Here is a 24,564-nt window from a genome sequence, read left to right as displayed (position 1 = left end):
TCATAATAATAAGTGATATCAACAAAATGTCCGAATTTCAAATAGTCAAATACATTAAATAGTAAAACACAGCTCAAAGAAATTATAAAGTTCATAAGTCATCAGACTCATAACTCATAAGATAACACAAACAACATAAATTTATGTATTCCACTCCAGTCATTTAGGAGAGCAGAGGCAAAAGCAGGCCCTGCATTAATTTGGATGTAAGAAACAGAGGTCAGGTCAAAGGAAGAAAATATCAAGAAACAAAGGTCAAAGGAAGAAAATAACTAGAAACAGAGGTAGAGGAAGAAAAACCAAGATCTGAACACGAAAATATAAATATCAAAATCGAATTAGGAAGAGAAGTATTAGCAACAAGGAGAAGATGTTGAGATAGGTAGGTTGGGTCTTTAAATTTTGAGGGAGAGAAAGAAAGATATATCTGAATTTCTTTGTATATTCTGAAATTGTAAAAATATAATTGTATCTTACAACGTAAAGGAGCAGGCTACATATATAACCACTGAAGAAAGTGGTGAAACAAAACAGGATATAGCTATAACAACTAAAACGTATAATACAGGTTACAACTGTAACAACTAACAACAACATAAAGAAAATACAGAGAGTAAAACTCTACTCTAATAGGGTCGCACTTTTTTGACCAAGCAACAGGCTGAACAGAGGCGTTCATAAACAGAGATGTTCTGTGACGTTCTCATATAGGGTAGTAACTGATTGTGGGGTAGAATCCAATGTGTGAATTGAAAAAAATAGATAATTCGTAACTGGGTCAATCGGATCCAACTGTTTTTTCTTGCCCAAACATATTGAAAGGCATCAGGGATCCCATGATCCCATGAACAAAAACTTCACCCAAATGCGAGCACGATGGTAAACCACCATGTCCTGCCAATGTGGCCCAAACACCACCGCTACTGAATTATAGCAGTCAGCTGAGCAGCCTAAGGCCGCACCAACAATCATCAAGAATTAATTACATTTGTAACAAGCTGTCACTACAAATGATGTATATGCTCCAGCTTGAGGAGTGTTTAAAATTAGAAAAGATTATATTAATTTATTGATAGCTATTAATAGGGAAATATGTTGTACTTTAAGGGAAACAAAATATTCCCTATTCATGCATATTCCATGTATTTTTCCTATTAGCTTAAATATGTTTTTAGTCCCTTAAATTCAGGATAAATTTGTTTTAGGTTCCTCAAATTTAAAACTACTGTTTTTATTTTTTGTAATTTTCAAAATTCTTGTTTTAGGCTCTCAAGTCACTAATAACATATTTAAAAGTGACATATTGAGACAATTATTTACTATTAGTTAGGTTTAATGTAATATTTTCATTAACAGTGATACTAGTAGGTAGATTTTATGGGATAGTATTTAACAAATTTCTTAACAAAATTTGAGTACAAGGAGTAAAATTAAATTTTTTGAAATTACAAGGACTAAAAAGATCAGTTTTTAAATTTGAAGGACTAAAAACAAATTTACCTTAAATTTGAAGGACTAAAACATATATTTAAGCCTTTTCATATTTGTCAAACTTCCACTGTGTAGTTGAAACACATGTATTCAGCCCATCATGTCTCTGCATTTTCTCTCTTTTAAGTTCTAACAATTCTATATTGAAATTTATGCTGTGGTTCTGATGTGGTATATGCCAGAGAATACTTTGCTTTATATGCAGATGCTTGCTTTGCAAGTTTTGGCGATAGAGTGAAGAATTGGATTACTATTAATGAGCCCCTTCAAACTGCAATCAATGGATATGATGCTGGAATTTTTGCTCCAGGAAGATGTGAAAATTCTCTGATAGAGCCATATTTGGCTGCACATCATCAGATTTTGGCCCATGCAACAGCTGCTTCCTTATACCGAAGGAAGTACAAGGTACAGGACTGTACTTATTTCTACACAACTTTCTGTTGTGCAAGTTGGATTACTTTTATTTTGTGCACTGTTTGCTTGATTTTGTTGCTTTGTCCACTCCTCCCTTTTGTGTGTTTTCTTGGTTTTCAATTATTTGCCTATTTTTGCTATTTTTTTAAGCTTTAAATTACCGACTTGGTTTTCTGTATTTCAATTTTCTGCATAGGGTAGATCTAATAAAAGACTAGAGGAAACCATAAAAAATGTTGGGAGTGAAAATGAAAATTTTGGTGGAGACCAATGGAGTTGATTGATCCATATATCCAAATCCCACATGGTATGTGGTAGTTGTGTATGATGAAAGAGAACTGACTGGGGAACCTGATCATTAAGGACAGAGGATGGCACACAATTGGTAATAGGCAGTGAGGACAACATTGCCCTAGAATCTTGATAAGACACTTCCTTGAGTAGAAGAGTACTAGTGGTCTCAATGAGATGTCTATTTTTGTGATAAGCTACCCCATTTTGTTAAGGACTGTGTGCACATTATGTTTGATGGAGAATACCTTTAGATGCCATAAATTGTTGAAATCTATGAGACAGATATTCATGTGCATCATCACTCCTAAGAGAGCTTATAGAGACATCAAACTGTATTTTTATTTCATGATAAAAATTTCACAAATAAAGAAAGTATCTTAGACATGTTTTTCATTGAAAATAACAATGCATAATGAGAAAAATCATCAATAAATGTGACAAATTACTTAAATAAATGTGTAGTACCAATGCCTTGTGATTTTGTTTGAGTGCCAATGGCAGAGGTAATAATAGGTAAATAACCAGATGTATAAAAGGAAGAGAAAAGAGAACAATTACCAAATGTTATTAGATGCCCCAAGGCTTAGAACCCAAGGATCCAAAGAAGATTTAGAGGTGCAAGCAAATGAATTACCGGTGTGTGCAACCAAAGCAGTGGAACCTGAGTTTTGGTGACTATCCAATTTCTTAGTAGATAGTGGAAAGTGAGAGAAAATTTGAGAATCAAGCTTAAGAGATCTAAGAGTCAGTGATAGCCATGGTTAGTTTAAAAGGAAGATAGATGTGTCTTTATTGAGAAAAACCTAAGTCCTATCTATCCTAGATCATTAAAAAGGGTCACTCATCATTTATTCATGTACCATGCCCAATAGTGTTGGATATGAGAGGTGTATTTGAAAAATTTCAAGTCTCACATCGACTAAAGATATGGCAAATAAAGAGTATATAAATTGGAGTCAACCTTCACCTTACAAGTCAGATTTGTGAACTTGAGTTAGGCCTAAACCCATTATCTAAAATGGTATAAGAGGTATCGTAGATCCACTCTAAAAGGGCCACCTATCATTTATACACTCACCAAGTCCAATAGTGTTGGGCGTGAAGGGGTGTATTAAGAAAAGCCCAAGTATTGCCTATCCTAAATCATTAAAAATGATCAACTACCATTTATCCACATATCAAGTCTAATAGTGCTGGGCGTGAAAGGTGTATTAGGAAAAACTTGTCTTACATTGCTAGAGACATGGCTAACAAAGAGTATATAAGTGAGAAACAACCTGCACTTTACAAGTTGATTTTTTAGATTTGAGTTAGGCCTGAATTCACTATCTAAGAATCGAAAAAACGCTGCACTTAGGGACTGTCTTTTGGAAAAACGCATGAGTGGTCCTTCAAGCTCAGCTTTTGCATGACATTGTAGATTGGCAAAATGCAAGTCTGATGGTGGTGGTGGTTGTCGAAGATGCGGTGGTGGCAACCGCTAGAAAAGTCACCAAAGAATTGTTGGTATGAGAGTAAACTGTGGAAAAGAGAAAAAAAAATGTGGTCACCAAAGATAGTGGGTCCACCAGGTGGATTTGATTAGAAATATACCCCTATTAGGCTTTAGATACCATTTTGAAAGCAAAAATCAAAGGCATAAAAGATGAGCTGAAATCGTGTTCTACTACACCATGAGATAGGCTTATATATAGGCATGGCAACGGGGCGGGTTTTACGTAAAACCCGCCCCCGCCCCTGCAAATTTAAACTGTCCCCGCCCCCGCCCCCACCCTCACCCCCGTCCCCGCCCCCGCCCCCCGCCCCCGATACCCGCCGGGGGTAAAATCTGGGTCCCCATCCCTGCCCCCGGCGGGGTTCGGGTTTGCCCACCCTGCCCTCGCTCCCGCTCCTATTTTTTTATTATAAATAAATATGAACAATTTAAAAAAAAAAAAGAAAAAAAAAATAATATAAATTTTTACATATAAATATTTCTGATTTTGGTTTATATATATATATAAAAATAATTTTTTAATTATATTATTAATCCCCGTCCCCGATTTTATCAATCGGGGAAAACTCGAACCCGAACCCGATAAACACGGGTTTTCCCCATCCAAATCGGGGTGGGTTAGATTGCCATGTCTACTTATATATATGCTCAATTCATTCAATACACATGATTAGGGAATATTCTGTTTTGTTAGGATCCTTTCTTTGGCAAAAAGAAACACCTAGAAAACAAAATAGAAAGAGAGAAAAATGTATTTCTTTGATAAACTGGAATTATTAAAATTGAACAATTGTACAAAACGTACCCAAAGGAGCACTCTCCTTTCAGACTGGAAAACCTGGTCTTCTAAAACATATCACCCAAAAAACTCCCTTACCTCTTCAATTAGAGGGTTATTTATAGTAAAAACAAACAACTGCAACTAACCCCTTACACCCTTGTGAAATACATTTGTAGCAGATTCCTAACAAACTAATTCACTCTTTTATTGTTCCTCCTATAGTAGACTTGTAGGGTCTGTTTTGGAGGTTCATTCTCAAGCCTAACAATACCTTCCCCCTCTAAAACAACCTTGTCCTCAAGGTTGAACTTAGAAAATTGGCTATTGATTGTAGTGACATCTTCCTAAGTAGCTTCCTCTGATGGCCTATCCTGCCACTGCACCAAGACTTGCTGACTCCGTGTACCATATCTAGTGATCACACAGCTGCCTAAAATTTGCTCAGGCTGATACCCTGTTTTTGTTCCCTGAAGCTCTGCTGGAAGCTCAGATTCTACCGTATGATTTCCCATTGCTTTTTTAAGCTGAGACATGGAAAACTGAGTGGATTCGGGCTTGCTTAGGTAGCTTCAACTGAAAAGCTACTGTACTTATCTGTTTCAGGACCAAATATGGACCATAGTATCATGCCGACAATTTGGGATGGAGCCTTGTAGGCATTGAAACTTGTCTGTGAGGTCTAATTTTTAAGTAATCCCAATCCCTCGGTTGTATTTTAGCTGGTTTTCTCCTAACATTTGCATAGTGGATCATCTGATCTTGAGCTCTCCCCAAATGATACTTTAATTGCTATAGAGCTTCATCTCTGTCTTTTAGATCTTGAGCTATTGCTTCTACCAAAACTTCTCTCAGTATATGAGCTAATGAAAGAGGTGGTCTCCCATACACTATCTTGAAGGGGGTGCTATGAGCAGCGCTTTGGAAATTGGTATTATACTAATATTCTGCCCAAGGAATGAACTCTACCCAGGCTTTAGGTTGTTAAGAACTAAAACATCGATGATAAGTCTCTAAGGTTCTATTTAGTACCTCTATTTGCCCATCCGACTCAAGATGATAAGTTGTACTCATATTTAATTTAGTACCCTCCAACCTAAACATCTCCTACCAAAAGTGATTGATAAATGTAGGATCCCGATCACTAACAATTGAAGTTGGAATTCCATGGAGTCTCACCACCTCTCAAATAAACACTTCTGCTATAGATCGAGCAAAATATGGATGTTTAAGTAATATGAAGTGCCCATACTTACTCAATCTGTCGACAACCATCAATATTTCATCAAAACCTTTTGATTTAGGCAATCCCACAATAAAATCCATGCTGATGTCCTCCCAAATGGCATTTGGAATAGGCATTGGTTGTAGTAAACTAGTTGGATTTGAGGCTTGATATTTGTTGGCTGGCATATATGACAGGTTGCCACAAATTGTGTCACTGTACCCTTCATTCCTATCCAGAAAAGAGACTAAGCCATTCTATGATAAGTTCTAAACACTCCTGAATGTCCTCCTGTGGGTGAAGAATGAAATTCTTGTAAAAACATTGGAATCTAGCTTGAAGAGGCTGCCAACACTAATCTTCCCTTATAATATAAAATTTCTTATTCCAAAGTATATTGAGGATGAGAGTTAGGATCATGTTTCAAATCCTCAATTATTTTAGCCAAAACAGGATCAACCCTTACTTCCTCATCAATTGCTGAGATATCCTGTCAATGGGGTCTTGAAATCAATTGCAATTACTTTTCCTTACTTTGTCTTGAGAGTGCACTAGCCACTGTGTTTGCGGCTTCAACCTTATACACAATTTCAAATTTGTATCCTAGCAGCTTGGCCAACCAATTCTGTTGATTTTGGGTTGTAATCCTTTGTTCCAATAGATGTTGTAAACTCATTTGGTCTGTAAAAGCTATGAATTTTTTGTCCGAGCAAGTAAGGTCTCTATTAAGATATCTTGTGAGATTCTGATTAGATATGGTTTAGATATATTAGTTTATTATCTCCTGATTTACTCTCCTGATTTATTGTATAATTTCCTTAGATTGATCCTAATCCCAAAACTTTAGGGATTGATTTTGTTACATGTATATTTATTTGATTCTACCCATCAATTCAGAATCAATAAGAAATTATTCAGATACAAGTCTGTAATACACTATTCTAATTAGAGTTATCCTAGATCATTAAAAAGGGTCACCTATCCTAGATCATTAAAAAGGGTCACCCACCATTTATCCACGTATCAAGCCCAATAGTGCTGGACGTGAAGGGGTGTATTGGGAAAAACCCAAGTTCCACATCGACTAGAGATTAGACAATTAAATAATATATAAGTAGAGAACAATCTTTACCTTAAAAGCCGGTTTTGTAAGGTTGAGTTAGACTCAAATCCATTATTTTAAGAGTCTCCAATGTTGAATGGCTAGTACTAAAGCCATTAATTCTTTCTCATATACTGACATGGTGAGGGATGAGTCCCCAAGAGCTTTGCTAAAAAATGCTATAGGCCGCTTGTCTTGTGTTAACATTGCTCCTAGACCTTCATTGAAGCATCACATTCAATAGAGAAAGGTTTGTAAAAAACAGGCATGGCCAAAACAGGTATGGCTCAAATCCATTATTTTAAGAGTCTCCAATGTTGAATGGCTAGTACTAAAGCCATTAATTCTTTCTCATATACTGACATGGTGAGGGATGAGTCCCCAAGAGCTTTGCTAAAAAATGCTATAGGCCGCTTGTCTTGTGTTAACATTGCTCCTAGACCTTCATTGAAGCATCACATTCAATAGAGAAAGGTTTGTAAAAAACAGGCATGGCCAAAACAGGAGCTGAAGTTACAGCTTGTTGTAGTGGCCTAAAAGCCAAAGTGTTGTCTTCCTTCCGCACAAAATTACCCTTCTTCAACAAATTGGTTAGAGGGCAAGCTATTTTCCCATAATTGCATATAAATTTCCAATAATATCTAGTGAAACCCAAAAATCCCCTTAGTGCCTTGATAGATTTTGGAAGAGGCCACTGTAATATAGCGTCAATCTTTATGGATCCATAGAAACCCCTATTTTGAAAACTATATGTCCCAAGTAACTCAACTAAGTCTTACCAAAATCACATTTTTTAAGATTGGCAAAGAAGCTATGCTATTTCAAAGTTCCCAGTACTTGCCTCAAATGTTGCATATGCTTCCTAAAACAAACAACTGCAACTAACCCCTTACACCCTTGTGAAATACATTTGTAACAAATTCCTAACTAACTAATTCGCTCTTTTATTCTTCCTCCTATAGTAGACTTGTAGGGTCTGTTTTGGAGGTTCATTTTCAAGCCTAACATGTTTCCTCTAAATAAGATATCATGCATAATTACTAAATATCTTGATATTATTCTCAACTAAGTTGTTTTGTGACAACAATTCGGCTATCAACATTGCTCATAACCCAATTCATCTTGATATAATGAAACAAAGAGATTATAAGCACTTTGTCAAAGAGAAGTTGGATGGTGACCTTATAGTTACAGTTAATACACAATTTCCTTTTTTCCGACTTTGATCACACTAGACTTTGTCTATAAAAGAAAAATCTGAGATTGAACAAGATGTCAACTTTTTTTTTTTTTTTCTTCAAATAGTGCATACTCAATTTCAAACAAATATACAAGCTTTTAGAAGTAATAGTGGGAAGGAATATTTTGACATGAGCCTAGGAGGAGGGGGTTTTAGGAATTAAAGATGTTGCAGATTTCTATATTAGAGCAAACAGGGATTTGATTTATTTTATTTTAAAAATAAGATCTTCTTTATTTTTTGTTTTGTTTTTGTTGCCTTTTATTATTTCTTCAATCAGGAACAAATTTTAATGTAATATTCTATTTAAGCAGTACTTTTACTGCTGAATGAAGCAAGCAATTATTCCCCATTACTCTATTTAAAATGTCTTGATGTTACAGGAAAAGCAAGGAGGACAAGTAGGCTTGGTGGTAGATTGTGAATGGGCAGAGGCTAATTCTGATAAGATTGAAGATAAATCTGCGGCTGCAAGGCGCTTGGATTTTCAGCTTGGCTGGTAGTTCCTTATGCACTTGTTCCATATTATTATTTTAACAAGATATTTATACATTCTATTGCCTAAAATTGATACATTCTAATGTAGTTAGGTTAGGACTGACGTAAATATGGAGTTAGTGCGTTGTAGATATTGGGCCAAGAAGAATATGAGGCTTATATAGGTTTGCAGGCTAAAGTCTGTTAGGATGCGGGCTGTTTTAGGCAAGTTTACATGAGGAGGAAGATGTTAAGGAATTAGGCGATATTGTTCTCTCTATATTTATCCACCAACAATAAATAAATACTGTTTTTCCTTCTCTTGTTTTCTTGGTTCGGGTTCTATCAAAGTCATATATAACCTTGGTGTGAGATGCAGCTTATGTTAAAATTTATTTTTAATCAGGTTCTTGCATCCACTATATTATGGAGACTATCCTGAAGTTATGCGTGAACGACTTGGAGACCAGCTTCCCAAATTCTCAGAGGAGGACAAGAAAATTCTTTTGAATCCCTTGGATTTTATCGGTCTAAATCACTATACATCAAGGTTTATTTCTCATGTGACAGAATGTACCGAAGAACACTATTATTACAAGGTGCAGGAGATGGAGAGAATAGGTAATAATTGGAACATTTTCTCATTTTCTAAAATATCTTCCATAATGAATTCTCCCCGTTAATTGTGCTCTGTCAACAGTGGAATGGGAAGGTGGCCAAGTTATAGGTGAAAAGGTGCGTACTCTCTCTCAATGTGCTTGTGGTATACATATGCATATACAAGCCCAAACTTGCAAGCTTTATATTCTGTGTGGATGTAACAGGCAGCATCAGAGTGGCTTTATGTTGTTCCTTGGGGTCTACGAAAGATTCTCAATTACGTATCACAAAAATATGCTACTCCGATATTTGTCACAGAGAATGGTACGTAACTATATTTATCCTTCCTATACACTTGGCAAGAAAACAGGTAGAGTATGAAAAACTACAGAGAAAAAGTGAAGAAGAAATCAGACCTCAAGTGAAAGGCATTAATAATATTAGCAGACTGTAAAAAATATATTTCCTGTTTTGTTTTATTTCAAAAATATGAATACATTATATAGAAAGACAAAAGAAAGGAAATAATAAATAGGATATTCTCAAAATTAATTAGGAATCCCAAAATTACAAGAGTGAAATAAAGAATAGAATAATTGACTTCAATCCATCCAATTAAGTGCGTGATTGTCCTGAAATTTAGGGATCCGGCAAATCTTGTTTGGTTAAATCCCTGTGTTGAATCGTTGCCTGTATAGTGGCATTTCAGAATTGTTTTATGTCCTAAATGGGTGATAATTTAAGAGTCTGAAGATGAAAAGATTGGTTAAAATGTAATACATGGTCGACTTTATGGTTTGCTATTATTTTGACAAACCTGAATAATAAAATCCACTGTTGATGGAAACATTGAGTTCCACATCAAAATCCCATGCTTCCAATTGGGCAAGTAGGCAAGATTGACCAAGTTTGACTTGGACACGTAGCACATGTAGAACTAACAAGCTACCACAAAACATCTACATAATCCACTTGGTCATTTAGATTTAGATCACGTTCCTAGGCTATTTCTTGGGCTTCGTGAATAAAACTTTGCTCAAAATTCAATTTCATAATTTTCCTTCTCCATTTGCCCAAGGTCATGTCCCCACTAGGCCCAACTGGATGGATGCTATATTTTTCTATTACCAAGCTTGGCTATTAGAAAAATTTGGAAAATACTAATTTATCTTACCCCAAAACATACTTTATTATTATTTTTTTTTTACAAAAGCCTACAAGGAATAATTTATCACACTAGATAAATTCAAGCCTATTCATTGCCTAAGCTGAAATACAAACCACATACTATTTATTGTTATATTTATATTTATGAGATTTCCCTTTATTTAAATTTTGAATTTTAAATTTTGAATAAATTTTAAATAGGATATTTGTTATTGTTGCAGTTTCTTCTTTTATCTTTTATTTTCAGTTATTCAAATATAATCTCAACAAGTAGAATTGTTAGAAGATGAAATTTGTTAGGAATTTTAAATTAATTGTAAGCCTATACATAGACATCCTCTTTTATAAATTTTTAATGATAATTTTAATGACGATGAAGAAGAGTATTTATTTTTTACCTCAAGAATTCAATTCACATGAATTGAATACCTAGTTCATTGACAGTGGTTGTACTAGTCACATGACTAAATGCTTATCATTTTTTACCTCTATTGACAAAACAATTGAATCGAAAGTCAAGATGAGAAATAGTGAAATTGTGCAAGCCAATGGAAAAGGAATAATTTCTATTGCAACCAAGAAAGATATGATAATTGTTAGAGATGTTCTTTACATTCTAGAATTGGATCAAAATGTTCTTAGTGTTCCACAAATGCTAAGGAATGGATATGAAGTTTCTTTTTAAGAGAATTATTGTTTTATCATAGATGAACATGGTTTACAGGTCTCAAAGATTGAGATGACCAAAAACAATTTTTATTTAAAATTTGATTTAGTTGAAGATCATGATTTTATTGCTAAAATTGATGAGAGTAATGTATTTGATATGACAAATATTAGCAAATGATATTTAAAGATAGGAGAGGAGTTAAATTGAATCACTATTGTTAAAACAATTGTTTTTATATGTTGTACAGCTTTTATAAAGCTGTTTTTGACCCTATTTGGCAAAAGGGTTTTAGGTACATAGGCTGGCAACTTTTCTAATGGTTATACCTATTTTCATCTTTTGTATGTATATAAAATACCAGCTGAGTTTGAACTCAGCAGTCTTTTGGCCAAAACCAAAACCTTAAGTTGGTATCAGAGCGGGTTAGATCCCGCTCTGTCTCTCCGCTACTTTTTGTCATCTCCGGCCACTGTCCGCCGTCGGCGGCCACCATCCGCCGCTGCGTCCGCTGTCGTTCTCACTGGCAAACACGAGGTTTGGTGCGCCTTGAGGAGCCTAGTCCAACCCTGGAAGTGGCGTGCCCTAATTACCAGGCACGCTCCCTCACGCGCCGATCCTCTCCAGTGCCCTGTCCGGCGCGTGAATCTCACGCGCCACCCTCTGCTTGCCAGAATCTTGTCGAACCACTCCCAGAAGCTTCGTCGGCCCCTTCCGTTCACGTTTCTACCCTCAGTTACCAAGATTGACCCACTTAGAAGTGTGAGTAGTGGTGGTCACGTGTCTTCTTCTTCCTTGTTAATGAAATGGCCTCTTCTGGTACTCTTACCATTACCACTGCGAAACTGAACTGGAAAAATTATTTATCTTGGTCTGCTTCGGTGGAGTTGTGGTTTCTTGGTCAAGGATATCATGACCATTTGGAGAAGGAAGCTGTGATATTTCTACCGAACATAAATCTCAATGGCAGAAACTTGACTTCTAACTATGTGCGCACCTATGGCAATCAGTTGAACCTGAAGTGTTAGAGATACTCGGGACATTTAAGACATGTTCATTTTGGAAGGAAGCCCACAATATTTCTGCTAATGACATTCAACGTCTTTTCGATGCAACTCAAAGAGTAGCCTCTCTCAAACAAACCAGCCATGTTATGGTTTCACATGTAGCTAAGGCCAAGGCTGCAATAGAAGAATTGAAAAGATTTCTTGTGGCAGATTCACTAGAGGGTGTCAACAAAAAACTTGATAAGTTATACATGGTTTTGATTTTGAGGAGCTTACATTCAGATTTTGATCATGTACGTGATCAAATTTTGGCTGGTGATCAAGTCCCTTCCATGGACAACTTAGTCACTAGACTTCTTCGTGTTCCTACCTTGGTGGAAGATGAAAAAATAGCTGAAACTATTGAAACTTCAACAATGATAGCATCTCGTGGAAGAGGAGGACATAGCAATCAAGGAGGACGTGGTGGCAGAAGTGGACGTCCCCAATGTACTTATTGCAAAAGAATGGGTCATACACAAAAAAATTGCTATTCCTTGCATGGTTTTCCTGACAAGGCAGCCTATATATCAAAACCTGAAAAACCAGGTTCCAACTTTTCTGAAGAGGAGTATCAAGAATATCTAAGGCTCAAATCTGAAAAATCTAACAGCCAAGCCCAATCTTCTTCTATGCCTAGTGTTTCAACAACATGTATCTCTCAATCTGTGGAAGGTCATGGTCCATGGATACTTGACTCAGTTGCTTCTGACCATATTTCTGGTAATAGTTCCTTATTCTCATTCATCTCTTCTCCAAAAGTTCCTCATTTTGTTACTGTAGCCAATGGGTCCAAAGTTGCTTCTCAAGGAATTGGGCGAGTTCCTTTGTCTCCTTTAAAATTAAATTCTGTCTTGTTCATCCCTCATTGTCCTTATAACTTGGTCTTTCTAAGCCAATTGACTCGTTCATTAAATTATTCAGTAACATTTGATGCTAAATCTTTTGTCATACAGGAACGTGGTACGGGTCGTCTGATTGGCGAAGGACATGAATCACGAGGTCTCTATTACCTAAAAACCAGTCCACCTGTATCTTGTTTTGCAACTGTTGGAGATCAGCGCATATCAATCAGAATCTGTTGGAGATCAGCATATATCAATAAGAATATTCAATTCTGATTTGTACAGATTTAATGTTAATAAGATCAATTTTATTTCCCCTCCTTTAATTATTTAGATACAACATTTATAGGGAGAATTATTTCCCAGATTTTTAGGGATAGATTAGTGTGCAGATTTATTCCCTTGTATTCTATTTATACCACTTTTGTATTTTTTCCAAATCAGAGAAATATACATTATATTGGGGTTGAACATAGAACTTGATGAAGTCCAGGGAAGAATCCTTGGAACCAAACCTCTTAAAACAATCCGAGAAGTATTTTCGGAAGTGAGAAGAGAGGAGAGCAGGAGGAAAGTGATGCTTGGAAAGTCAAGTGCAATCCCATCCATTGAAGGCTCAGCAATGGCAGCAAGGGGGAACCAGCCTTGTACATCTCAAAAGAAAAATCGGCCCTGGTGTGATCATTGCAAGAAACTGGGTCACACTAAAGACAACTGTTGGATCATTCATGGCAGACCTTTAGAGGCAAAACAGACCAAAAACCTGGACAGCAGAGGCAACATAGCTGAGGTAAATTCTAACCCATCTCCATTCAGCAAGGAGCAAATGGAAGCACTATAGAAAATTCTCCAGCAAACAATTGGTACAGCTACAGTGGCACAAAAAGGTAATTTCTTGCATGCTTTAAATACTAGCAAAGGAAAACCAAAGTCATGGATCATTGACTCAGGAGCCTCAGATCACATGACTGGAGACTTAACTGTGTTTAAAAGCTATTCTCCATGCCTAAATAATTACACAGTTTGAATAGCTGATGGGACTCTTTCTAAGGTCATGGGTAAAGGTTCAGTTATTATCTCACAGAATATTACCCTGAATTCAGTCCTTTATGTGCCTAAACTTGACTGTAATTTGCTGTCCATTAGCAAACTAACAAGAGATTTGAATTGTGTCACTAAATTCTTTCCTAACCTATGTGAATTTCAGATTTTGGAGTCGGGGAAGACGATTGGCAATGTTGAGAATGTGCTGGACTCTACCTCCTCCAAGTTGAAGAGTCAAAAGCGGAACCCAAGGCTAACTCTTGTGCAACTGTACCGCTAAATAGAAAAAATTCTGTAATGTTGTGGCATTATCGGTTAGGCCACCCAAATTTTATGTACTTGAAAAAAATGTTTCCCACATTATTCAATAAAAATCAAGAGTTGTTTCAATGTGAAATATGCCAATTGTCCAAACATACCCGTAACTCCTACCTGCCTCAACCCTATAAACCTTCTCAACCTTTCTCCCTAATTCACAATGATATATGGGGACCATCACGAGTAAACAATGTCACTGGATCAAGATGGTCTGTCACCTTCATTGACGATCACACACGGGTCACGTGGGTTTTCCTAATGAAGGAGAAATCAGAAGTTGGCAGAATATTTGAGTTGTTTCATACTATGGTGGAAACACAATTTCAAAGCAAAATTAAGGTGCTTAGAAGTGACAACGGCCGAGAGTATTATCACTCTGCACTAAATTCCTACCTTCAGAAACATGGAATCATACATCAGAGTTCATGTGTAGATACACATCAGCAGAACGGATTCGCCGAAAGAAAGAATAGACATCTCCTAGAAGTGACCAGATCTCTCATGTTAGCTACAAATGTACCCAACCAATTTTGGGGAGAAGCTGTCCTCTCTGCAACCTACCTTATAAACAGAATGCCCTCCCGAATCCTCAACTTTAACACCCCTTATTCTACTCTCCAAACCTCATACCCTACGAGTCGTATCCTTACATCTATTCCTTTGGAAAATATTCGGATGTTCAGCCTTCATCCACAACCTCAATCCTCGTCGCAACAAACTTGACCCGAAATCCATCAAATGCATCTTTCTCGGCTACTCCCCCACCAAAAGGGGTACAAATGCTATTCACCCCAAAACAGGAAATTCTACCACACCATGGATGTCACCTTTTTTGAGAATCAACCTTATTACCCAAAAGTTGGCATTCAAGGGGAGCAGACTTATCCAATTGAAGTGGTAGAATCCCAACTTTTGGGATTTGAGCTAGCTGAATCTGTCCCAAATACAGAGCCAACCAATATTGCACCTACACAAGAGGAAATTACAATAGAAAATGCAGAAAACGCAACAGAATTTGCCCAAAATGTAGAACCAGCCGAGATTGCACCTGTAGTAGAAACTGAACAGGAAAATGCAGTAGAAATTGCACCAGCTGAAGCTAGAGAGAGAATTGCATCTCAACAGAATCAAAGCCCAGCCACACAAGGAGACAACTGGACGACATACTTCAGGAAGAGAAGGAAGATAGTAGAGTCCAGCACAGATCCAAGGCAAAGCCATGAATCCAACCAAACTCCAGAAAATGAGTTTTCCCAAGGTAATATCGTTCCTAATCCTAAACCTATTGATGACATTGACATTCCTATTGCCTTAAGAAAAGGGGTGATATCTTGCACTCAACACCCCATTGAGAAATATGTGTCCTATGGAAAATTGTCACAGGGGTGTAGGTCTTTTGTGGCAGCTCTTGACAGCAAAAATATCCCAAGGAATGTTCAAGAAGCACTCCAACAACCTGAATGGGCAGCAGCTGTAATAGAAGAAGTCCAAGCCTTGGTTAAAAATGGCACGTGGGAAATCACCACTCTACCGGAAGGAAAGAAATCGATTGGATGCAAGTGGATATTCTCCATCAAATACAATGCCGATGGTAGTATAAACCGGTACAAAGCTCGACTGGTGGCAAAAGGGTTTACCCAATCATATGGAGTGGACTACGAAGAGACTTTTGCGCCGGTGGCCAAACTCAATTCAATTCGAGTCATACTCTCTTTAGCTGCAAATTTAGATTGGCCACTCCATCAACTAGACATCAAGAATGCCTTTCGAAACGGTGAACTTGAAGAAGAAGTCTATATGCAAATTCCCCCGGGACTTGAGTCATCCAGAACCTCAAGCATGGTGTGCAAGCTCCGAAAATCTCTATATAGCCTTAAACAATCTCCGAGAGCGTGGTTTGATAGATTGACTCGAGTTGTCAAGGAAGACGGGTTCAACCAATGCCAATCAGATCACACTATGTTTGTCAAACACTCCGTGGAAGGGAAGGTAGCCTTGTTCATTGTTTATGTTGACGATATCGTTATCACAGGAAACGATTATGATCAAATCAAGCATCTGAAGGGAATTTTGGCCAAGGAATTTGAAGTCAAGGACTTGGGTCAGCTCAAATATTTTCTAGGGATGGAAATTGCTCGAACAAAGAATGGTATTTATGTATCACAAAGGAAATATACGTTGGACTTACTTCAAGAAACTAGCATGCTTGGATGCAAGGCAGCCAATACTCCCATTGAACCGGAAAAGAGAAGTGAAGAAGAAAGTCCACCAACTGATAAAGATAGATATCAAAGCCTAGTTGGGAAGCTAATCTACCTAACTCACACTAGGCCTGACATTGGTTTTGCTGTGAGCTTAGCTAGTCGCTATACATCTAATCCAACTGAGGCCCACATGAAAATGGCGAACAGAATCCTCCAATATCTCAAAGATACACCGGGTCGAGGGCTCTACTTTAAAAAGAACTCAAACAAAAGCATTGAAGTCTACACTGACTCAGATTGGGCGGGATGCCCCTCTGACAGAAAATCAACTACAGGCTATTGCTCCTTTGTGTGGGGAAACCTGGTGACTTGAAGAAGTAAGAAGCAACTTGTGGTGGCAAGGAGTAGTGCAGAAGCTGAATTCAGAGCTATGGCTCAAGGTATCTGTGAAGGAATCTGGCTTAAGAGGATGCTGGATGAAATCAGAATTCCCATCAATTACACTATGAGGATATTATGTGACAACAAGGTTGCCATAAGCATTGCGAAGAACCTAGTCCACCATGATAGGACAAAGCACGTGGAGATTGACCGACACTTCATTAAAGAAAAAATTGACCACGATATTATAAGTGTTGACCATGTTCCATCATGCAGACAAACAGCAGACATCCTAACAAAGGCTCTTCCAAGGAACACGTATGAAAACATTAGATCCAATCTGGGTATGATAGACATCTACCACCCAGATTGAGGGGGAGTGTTGGAGATCAGCGCATATCAATTAGAATCTATTGGAGATCAGCATATATCAATCAGAATATTCAATTCTGATTTGTACAGATTTAATGTTAATAAGATCAATTTTATTTCCCCTCCTTTAATTATTTAGATACAACATTTATAGGGAAAATTATTTCCCAGATTTTTAGGGATAGATTAGTGTGCAGATTTATTCCCTTGTATTCTATTTATACCACTTTTGTATTTTTCCCAAATTAGAGATATATACATTTATTTTTCCGCAGCAACCTCAACACCAAAGCTTTTGCATGACTGTTTGGGTCACCCAAGTTTAGCAAAATTGAAGATAATGGTTCCTAGTCTCAAATCACTTCCAGTTTTGAAATGTGAATCGTGTCAATTAGGAAAACATGTTAGGTCATCATTTCCTAAACAAACTGAACAAAGATGTAACTCAGCTTTTTCTACCATTCATTCAGACATTTAGGGACCAAGCCGTGTCACATCTTTTGGTTTTAGATATTTTGTAACCTTCATTGATGAATTCTCTCGATGTACTTGGATTTATCTAATGAAAGATCGATGTGAACTTTTATCTATATTCATGTCTTTCTTTAATGAGATTAGGAACCAATTTGGCAAGATAATTAAAATCTGACAATGCTATAGAATATCTCTACTGAACTTTTTTCCTTCTTATCCTCACAAGGTATTTTACATCAATCTATATGCCCTCACACACCACAACAAAATGGCATAGCAGAGAGGAAGAATAGACATCTTATTGAAATTGCACGCTCCCTAATGTTTAACATGAATGTTCCCGTGCACCATTGGGGAGATGCAGTCCTCACTGCTTGTTTTTTAATAAATAAGATGTCATCTTCCTCTCTTGAAAATCATTTTCCTCACTCTATCATTTTTCCAAATGACCCTTTGTTTCATGTCTCTCCTAGGGTGTTTGGTTGTACTTGTTTTGTTCATAATGTTTCTCCAGGTTTAGACAGACTTTCTGCAAGGGCCATTAAATGTGTTTTTATGGGATATTCTCGCCTTCAAAAGGGATACAAATGTTATTCTCCAGCTACCAAGAGGTATTACATGTCTACTGATGTTACTTTCTTTGAGGACATACCTTTTTTTTCACCCTCCATAGACAATCCTGTTTCCATTCAACAGGTTCTTCCTATCCTATTCTCTGATCCAATCATGGTTTCCAATCCATCTGACACCAGCCAAGATGAGGATCAATCTCAATCTCATACTCATCATTCAACTGAAGATTTTCGTGATTCTGATCCTTCCCCATCAACTTCCCATACCACGAGTCTTTCATCCTCCACGCCATCCCATGATTCCAATTTAGATTGGCCCATTGTTATTCAAAAAGGTAGTTGGTCCACTCATAATCCTCATCCTATTTATAATTTTTTGAGCTATCACCGCTTGTCTCCTTCATACTTTTCTTTTATTTTCTCTTTCTCCTCTACTGCTATTCCTAACACTATCAATGAAGCACTTGACCATCCAGGATGGTGACAAGCCATGATTGATGAGATGCAGACTCTTGCACACAATGGCACATGGGAGCTTGTCCCTCTACCTCCTGGAAAGAAGACTGTGGTTGTAGATGGGTCTATGCTATTAAAGTTGGCCCTAAGGGTGAAGTTGATCACCTTAAAGCTTGGTTGGTAGCCAAGGGATGCACTCAAATTTATGGTCTTGATTATTGTGATACCTTTTCTCCCCGTGGCTAAGATCACCACGGTACGGCTCTTCAGTTATTCGTCATTGGCCACTCCACCAGCTTGACATAAAAAATGCCTTCCTTCATGGTGACCTTGAGGAGGAGATTTATATGGAGCAACTTCCTGGGTTTGTTGCTCAGGGGGAGTGTGACTTAGTCTGTAAATTGCATCGGTCTTTGTATGGACTGAAACAATCACCCCGTGCTTGGTTTGGTAAATTCAGCCATCTTGTGCAGATTTTTGAACTAGAACGAAGTGAGACAGGTCATTCAATGTTTTATTGTCATTCTGTTGGGAAGTGTGTTTATTTAATGGTCTATGTTGATGATATAGTTATTACGGGAAATGATGCTACTAGAATTTCTCAACTAAAAGAGCACTTATTCAGTCATTTTCAGACTAAAGACCTTGGTAGTCTGAAATACTTTCTGGGTATTGAAGTGGCTCAATCAAAGGAAGGTGTTGTAATTTCACAAAGGAAATATGCTCTTGATATTTTGAAGGAAACAGGTCTGGAAAGTTGCAGACCAATAGATAGTCCTATGGATTCAAATCAGAAGCTAACGATAGACCAAGGTGAGATTTTTCCAGATCTAGAGAGATACAAGAGGTTAGTGGGAAAACTCATTTATCTCACTATTACAAGACTGGATATTTCATTTGTAGTTGGAGTGGTTAGTCAATGCATGCAAAATCCTCAAATTGACCATTGGAATGTTGTGATTTGCATTCTCAGATATATTAAAAGGGCTCCAGGACAAGGATTGTTGTATGAGGACAAAGGAAATACTCAAGTCTTGGGGTATTGTAATGCTGATTGAGCTGGCTGTCCCATAGATAGGAGATCCACCACAGGATATTGTGTGTTTATTGGAGGGAATATTATATCTTGGAAGAGCAAGAAACAAAGTGTTGTTGCCTGATCTAGTGTGGAGGCTGAATATAGATCTATGGCTTTGGCTACTTGTGAACTTGTGTGGAAAAAACAACTTCTTCAAGAGTTAAAATTTTGTGAAGTTAAGCAAATGAAATTATACTGTGATAATCAGGCAGCCCTTCATATTGCTTCCAATCTGGTGTTTCATGAGAGAACCAAACACATAGAGATTGATTGTCATTTCATTCGAGAGAAATTGCTGTCCAAGGAACTTATCAACGAGTTTGTCACTTCTAATGACCAACTTGCAGACATTCTAACTAAGTCTTTAAGAGGACCTAGGATTCAGTTTATATGTTCCAAGCTTGGTGCATATAATTTATATGCTCCAGCTTGAGGGGGAGTGTTAAAACAATTGTTTTTATATGTTGTACAGCTTTTATAAAGCTGTTTTTGACCCTATTTGGCAAAAGGGTTTTAGGTACATAGGCCGACAACTTTTTTTATGGATGTACTTATTTTGATCTTTTGTATGTATATAAAATACCAGCTGAGTTTGAACTCAGCAGTTTTTTGGCCAAAACCAAAACCTCAAGTACTATGAAGATAATGATTTGGGTCAAGAAATTGATGCGCAGCAACTTGATGACATGACACTTAAGAAATCAAGTTTTGGAGTTCATAAAACTAAAATTTGTGTTGTTCATGGCAAATCTCAAGGAGAAGTGTTAGATTTATGAGATTTTTCTTTATTTAAATTTTGAATTTTGAATAAATTTAGATAAGATATTTGTTATTGTTACAATTTTATCTTTTATATTTTATTATCAATTATTCAATATAATCTCAATAAGTAGAATTGTTAGTAGATGAGATTTGTTAGGAATTTTAAATTAATTGCAAGCCTATACATAGACATCCTCTTCTATGAATTTTTAATGGTAATTTTAATGATAATTTTCATCTTCATTTTTAATTTCAATTTGTCTGCAAGATCTAGTTTTTCTATATTTTTCACAAAATATTTCCAACATTTATTTACACAAAACTCAATATTATTTTATCTAATATTTATTTTAATCTTTTTATTAAAAGCAAGGATGTTACAATCAAACCTAGTTCTCTCATTATTGGGTGACTACTTTTCTCAAGATGGTTTACTAAAAATGATTTATTTTCTTTACATTCTTACTAATTCTTGAAAGTGGAAATTGACAAGAGTAGAGAAAGTTATTAACTCAAAATAAATAAATAAGTAATGATTTCTAATTTGGAATTTAAGTAAAGCACAGAAAAAAAATTCAAATGAGCTCTCCAAACTTCAAGGCAAAGTAACAAATTCAGGTAGAAAAACATTAGTGGACGTTCACAGAGAACCCACAATGATTGTGCTATTCAGTATACGAGTGTGGGAATATATTATGAAATGATTCTCTTCTGAGGCCGGATTTCCATTTGACAGGTATGGATGATGAAGATAACGATAACGTGCCACTACATGAGATGTTAGATGACAAACTGAGAGTTCGCTATTTCAAGGGATATCTTGCATCAGTTGCTCAAGCTATAAAGTGAGTTTTCCACTTCCTACATATACAACACCTGCTTGGGTTAAACCTATCTGTTTCAGCAATTAATGAGTAATCTGGTGGTTAGATGTTCATCTCTTTTAAATATTTGATGATTAATGCCTTATTATGCCTTCATTTTACCTAATGTTGGTGTGTCATTTTCGTTTTTCTGGCATTTCTGTTTTTGTTCTTCTCTCGACTTTACAGATATGGTGATGTCATGTTTTGACCTTAGTTATGCATGTCTTTCACTGTATAAGTAATACCTTTGAGAAGTATTGATTGATCGAAAGCTTAGAACACGGATTAAAAAAAGTAATTAATCTCCTGATTGATATAAAAATTATTTGTAATTTCCTTGTATATCCTTTATAAATTTCATTTATTACCTTGACATTCCAAATTTTTATCTTTATAACAAGATGTATTTGAGAAAATAGTAATGGATGTTATTTAGAATTTTAAAGTGACTGATAAATAGAAAAAAAATATTTCTTCAAAAAATGATAGATAAAAGAAATGAAGGTAGTCTTTTATTATTTGTGTTCAAACATTGAAGTGTTTGATGAACAATAATCAAGGTGTTTAGTTGGGAGCTGTTTCGGAATAGTTATTAACTTGAATCCTCTAATTTTATAAGCTAATAGTCTGTTCAGGTACAAGCAGAATGTTTTTTAGTGTTTTTCTATCAAAAATAAAAAGATTTTTTTTAGTAGAGAAATTTTCAAATACTCTTATAAATTTGTATAAAAAAGGCTATATAACTTGTAAGCCAGGAGCTGGACGATTTTTTTAATACATACCATCCCCTAATTATATATTTTCGTGTGCACTTAATTATTTTACAAAATTTACTTTATGCGCTGCTACTACTAATAAATTTAAATATATACTTGTTAAAACACACAAACTTGTCTTTTTATATATGTACAAGTTAGCTAATCTATTAATTTTACCAAACATTTTTAATTCATTCAACTTATCAACAGTTTTCAGTTAGTTATGCCAAATATAGCCAAAAGTTCAGAAACTGGCAGAAGCTCATTTCTGGGGCATCTCTCAAGTTTTGTATGCTAATTGAATAAATTTACTTAAAAACCATAAGAAGGAAACCCACACAGGTTTTTGAAAAAGAAATGAAAATGAATATGTAGAAAAAAGAAAAAGAGAATATTTTTCAAAAAAATAAAATTGGGTACTTATTTAAGTACGTGTTGGGACCAGATGGCAATAGTTGAAATTATCTATTTTTTGTTATACATATAAGTCCCTTTCTTCTCCCCAAAAAGAGGAGTTATTATTACAAGGGTGAGTGCAAAATGTGAATATTGATGAAAATGAATGAGATTCGGGTTGACATTCTTGAAGCTGTTACTCAGTCGATGAATCAGATTTAATTAGAGACAATTATTTTCGTTGACAATGGACTAGGAAATGATGGGTTGAAAGTGTTAAAGGTTGATATCATATCCATATTTATATTTTATAATATCAATTAATTGATGACATTTATGTATTATAGTTTTTTAGTACGAGATTTTTTTAATTTAATCTCTTTTTTATTTTTCATGATATATAAATTATGTTTATTTGTGTTTTATTTATTTATTTTTTTATTTTTTTATCAATTATGCAATTTAGTCACACTTATAGAGCTCAAAGTTGAAATGAAGGTAGTGAAATGAAGTTCAAAGATTTTATTGTGTATATTAAAAAAATTATTAGCATACGAGTATTCTTTGTGAAAAATCTTGTATCTCATATCAGTACCAAATGCTCATACCATACCTGTATTCATGCAAGACATAACAACAGAGCAAAAACGTTTTATCTAGAAGTAAATGAGAATTTGAATCAAAACAGACCTAAGTTTTGTGTATGATTCGAATGCACAGGGATGGAGCAGATGTGAGGGGATACTTTGCATGGTCATTACTAGACAACTTTGAATGGGCTCAAGGTTATACCAAGCGATTTGGATTGGTCTATGTGGATTATAAAAATGGTCTTAGCAGACACCCCAAGTCTTCTGCATATTGGTTTTCACGGTTTCTGAAAGGTGGTGAAAACAAGGGTAAGCAAGAGTAGTTCACTTTCTATCATTGTGTTGTCATACCAGATACAAGTAATACAATAAAATAAGAACAAAATTTCACCATTATCAGTACTTGCAAGCTTTGTATAGGCTGTAATGCCATTTTTCTTACTACCGAATTTCATTCCCTTAGTGTCTGAAAACTTTATTCTATTCACATTTATTTGTCTTAGCTTTTAATTTGTGTTGCTTCATAAAAATTCGATTTTTATTTTGTAGACCACGTTTAATTTTTATGTTCCACGTTGCTTGGTCCCCTCCCCCCTCCCCCATTTTTTTCTTTTATTTTTTGTTTAATACCAAAAAGGAGTGAGTTCCTTAACTATGATAATAAACAAAAATATTTTTGATTAAGAAGTGCTAGGAATGCGATATTTTATAAGTGATTATATTATTGATACAAAAATAATCACTGGTTTTATCAATAATTAATCTTTGTTGAACAAGATTCGAATTCAATATTTTTTAAAACCTTAAACCTTGCAAGGAATGTACTATTTAATTTTTTTTAATATATTTTTGTATCATTTGTTAAAATTTGTTAAAATCTACAAAATCATGAAAGAAACTAAATAGAAGATGAGATTTTAAACTTTTGCAATTTTTAGTAAATTTCAATCAATAATGTTAAAAATAATGTGTTCAAATACTATTAATACTTCTCATCATTGTTTTCAATGGATTCATAACATGATTTTTATTCAAGAATTTTGATAATTTTATGTATGAGATAATCTTGAAATCATGTCATACAGTTATTTATTAATTTTTTAATGAATTCATTATCTTTATCTTTTCAACATACTTCTCTTTTGTTCGTATTATATATATTACGTTAGTGTTTATAGAATCTATCTTATTTAATTACAATATTAAACGATTCAGAATTTTTAAGATGGGGAAGGTCTTAGATTTCTGTGTTTTCCCCCCTTTACTATAGTATATAAAAATAAAATAAAATAAATTTAGTCTTTGTTCCCCCCTTTCGTTGTTTTCGGAACAAGAAATTTTGATCTTAGATTTCAAACTTTATCCTCCTTTAAGGTAACACCTAATTTATACCAACTCTTCCTTTTTGTTAAAAAAAATATAATATTTCAAAATAGAATGTTATTGTAT

At 35.5% G+C, this 24,564-nt stretch overlaps 1 protein-coding gene and 1 long non-coding RNA gene across 6 annotated transcripts in view; one reads left to right on the top strand and one right to left on the bottom strand.

Annotated features, from left to right (window-relative positions):
* Positions 1 to 23,356, bottom strand: LOC145952570 (uncharacterized). The gene is made up of 2 exons (XR_014430008.1): positions 23,216 to 23,356; positions 1 to 190 (listed from the first exon to the last, which is right to left on the bottom strand). It is a non-coding gene; the product is annotated as an uncharacterized LOC145952570 (long non-coding RNA).
* BGLU42 (beta glucosidase 42) overlaps positions 1 to 23,625 on the top strand; it is a 28,548-nt gene extending 4,923 nt beyond the window's left edge. Inside the window, exons 7-13 of one of the 5 annotated variants that reach the window (XR_014430007.1) lie at positions 1,674 to 1,899; positions 8,426 to 8,541; positions 8,926 to 9,140; positions 9,220 to 9,254; positions 9,344 to 9,443; positions 12,956 to 13,731; positions 14,052 to 14,278. Coding sequence is in view for 4 of the 5 variants with exons in the window: in XM_083065095.1 (XP_082921221.1) it covers positions 14,945 to 16,783 (1,839 nt within the window). In the remaining variant the exon portion in view is untranslated. Of the gene's footprint in view, positions 1 to 1,673; positions 1,900 to 8,425; positions 8,542 to 8,925; positions 9,141 to 9,219; positions 9,255 to 9,343; positions 9,444 to 10,526; positions 12,723 to 12,955; positions 13,732 to 14,051; positions 17,754 to 21,241; positions 21,351 to 23,245 lie in introns of those variants that run through there. The other 4 variants (XM_020370521.3, XM_083065096.1, XM_083065095.1 and 1 more) reach the window with 4 other exon arrangements.
* The last annotated feature ends 939 nt before the right edge of the window (positions 23,626 to 24,564 follow it).

The sequence above is a fragment of the Cajanus cajan genome, chromosome 10 (genome assembly GCF_000230855.2).
Source record: "Cajanus cajan strain Asha chromosome 10, NIPB_CcT2T_4, whole genome shotgun sequence".
Taxonomy (NCBI): domain Eukaryota; kingdom Viridiplantae; phylum Streptophyta; class Magnoliopsida; order Fabales; family Fabaceae; genus Cajanus; species Cajanus cajan.
Note: the sequence above shows the minus strand (reverse complement) of the source record. Positions and strands in the feature narration are given on the sequence as shown.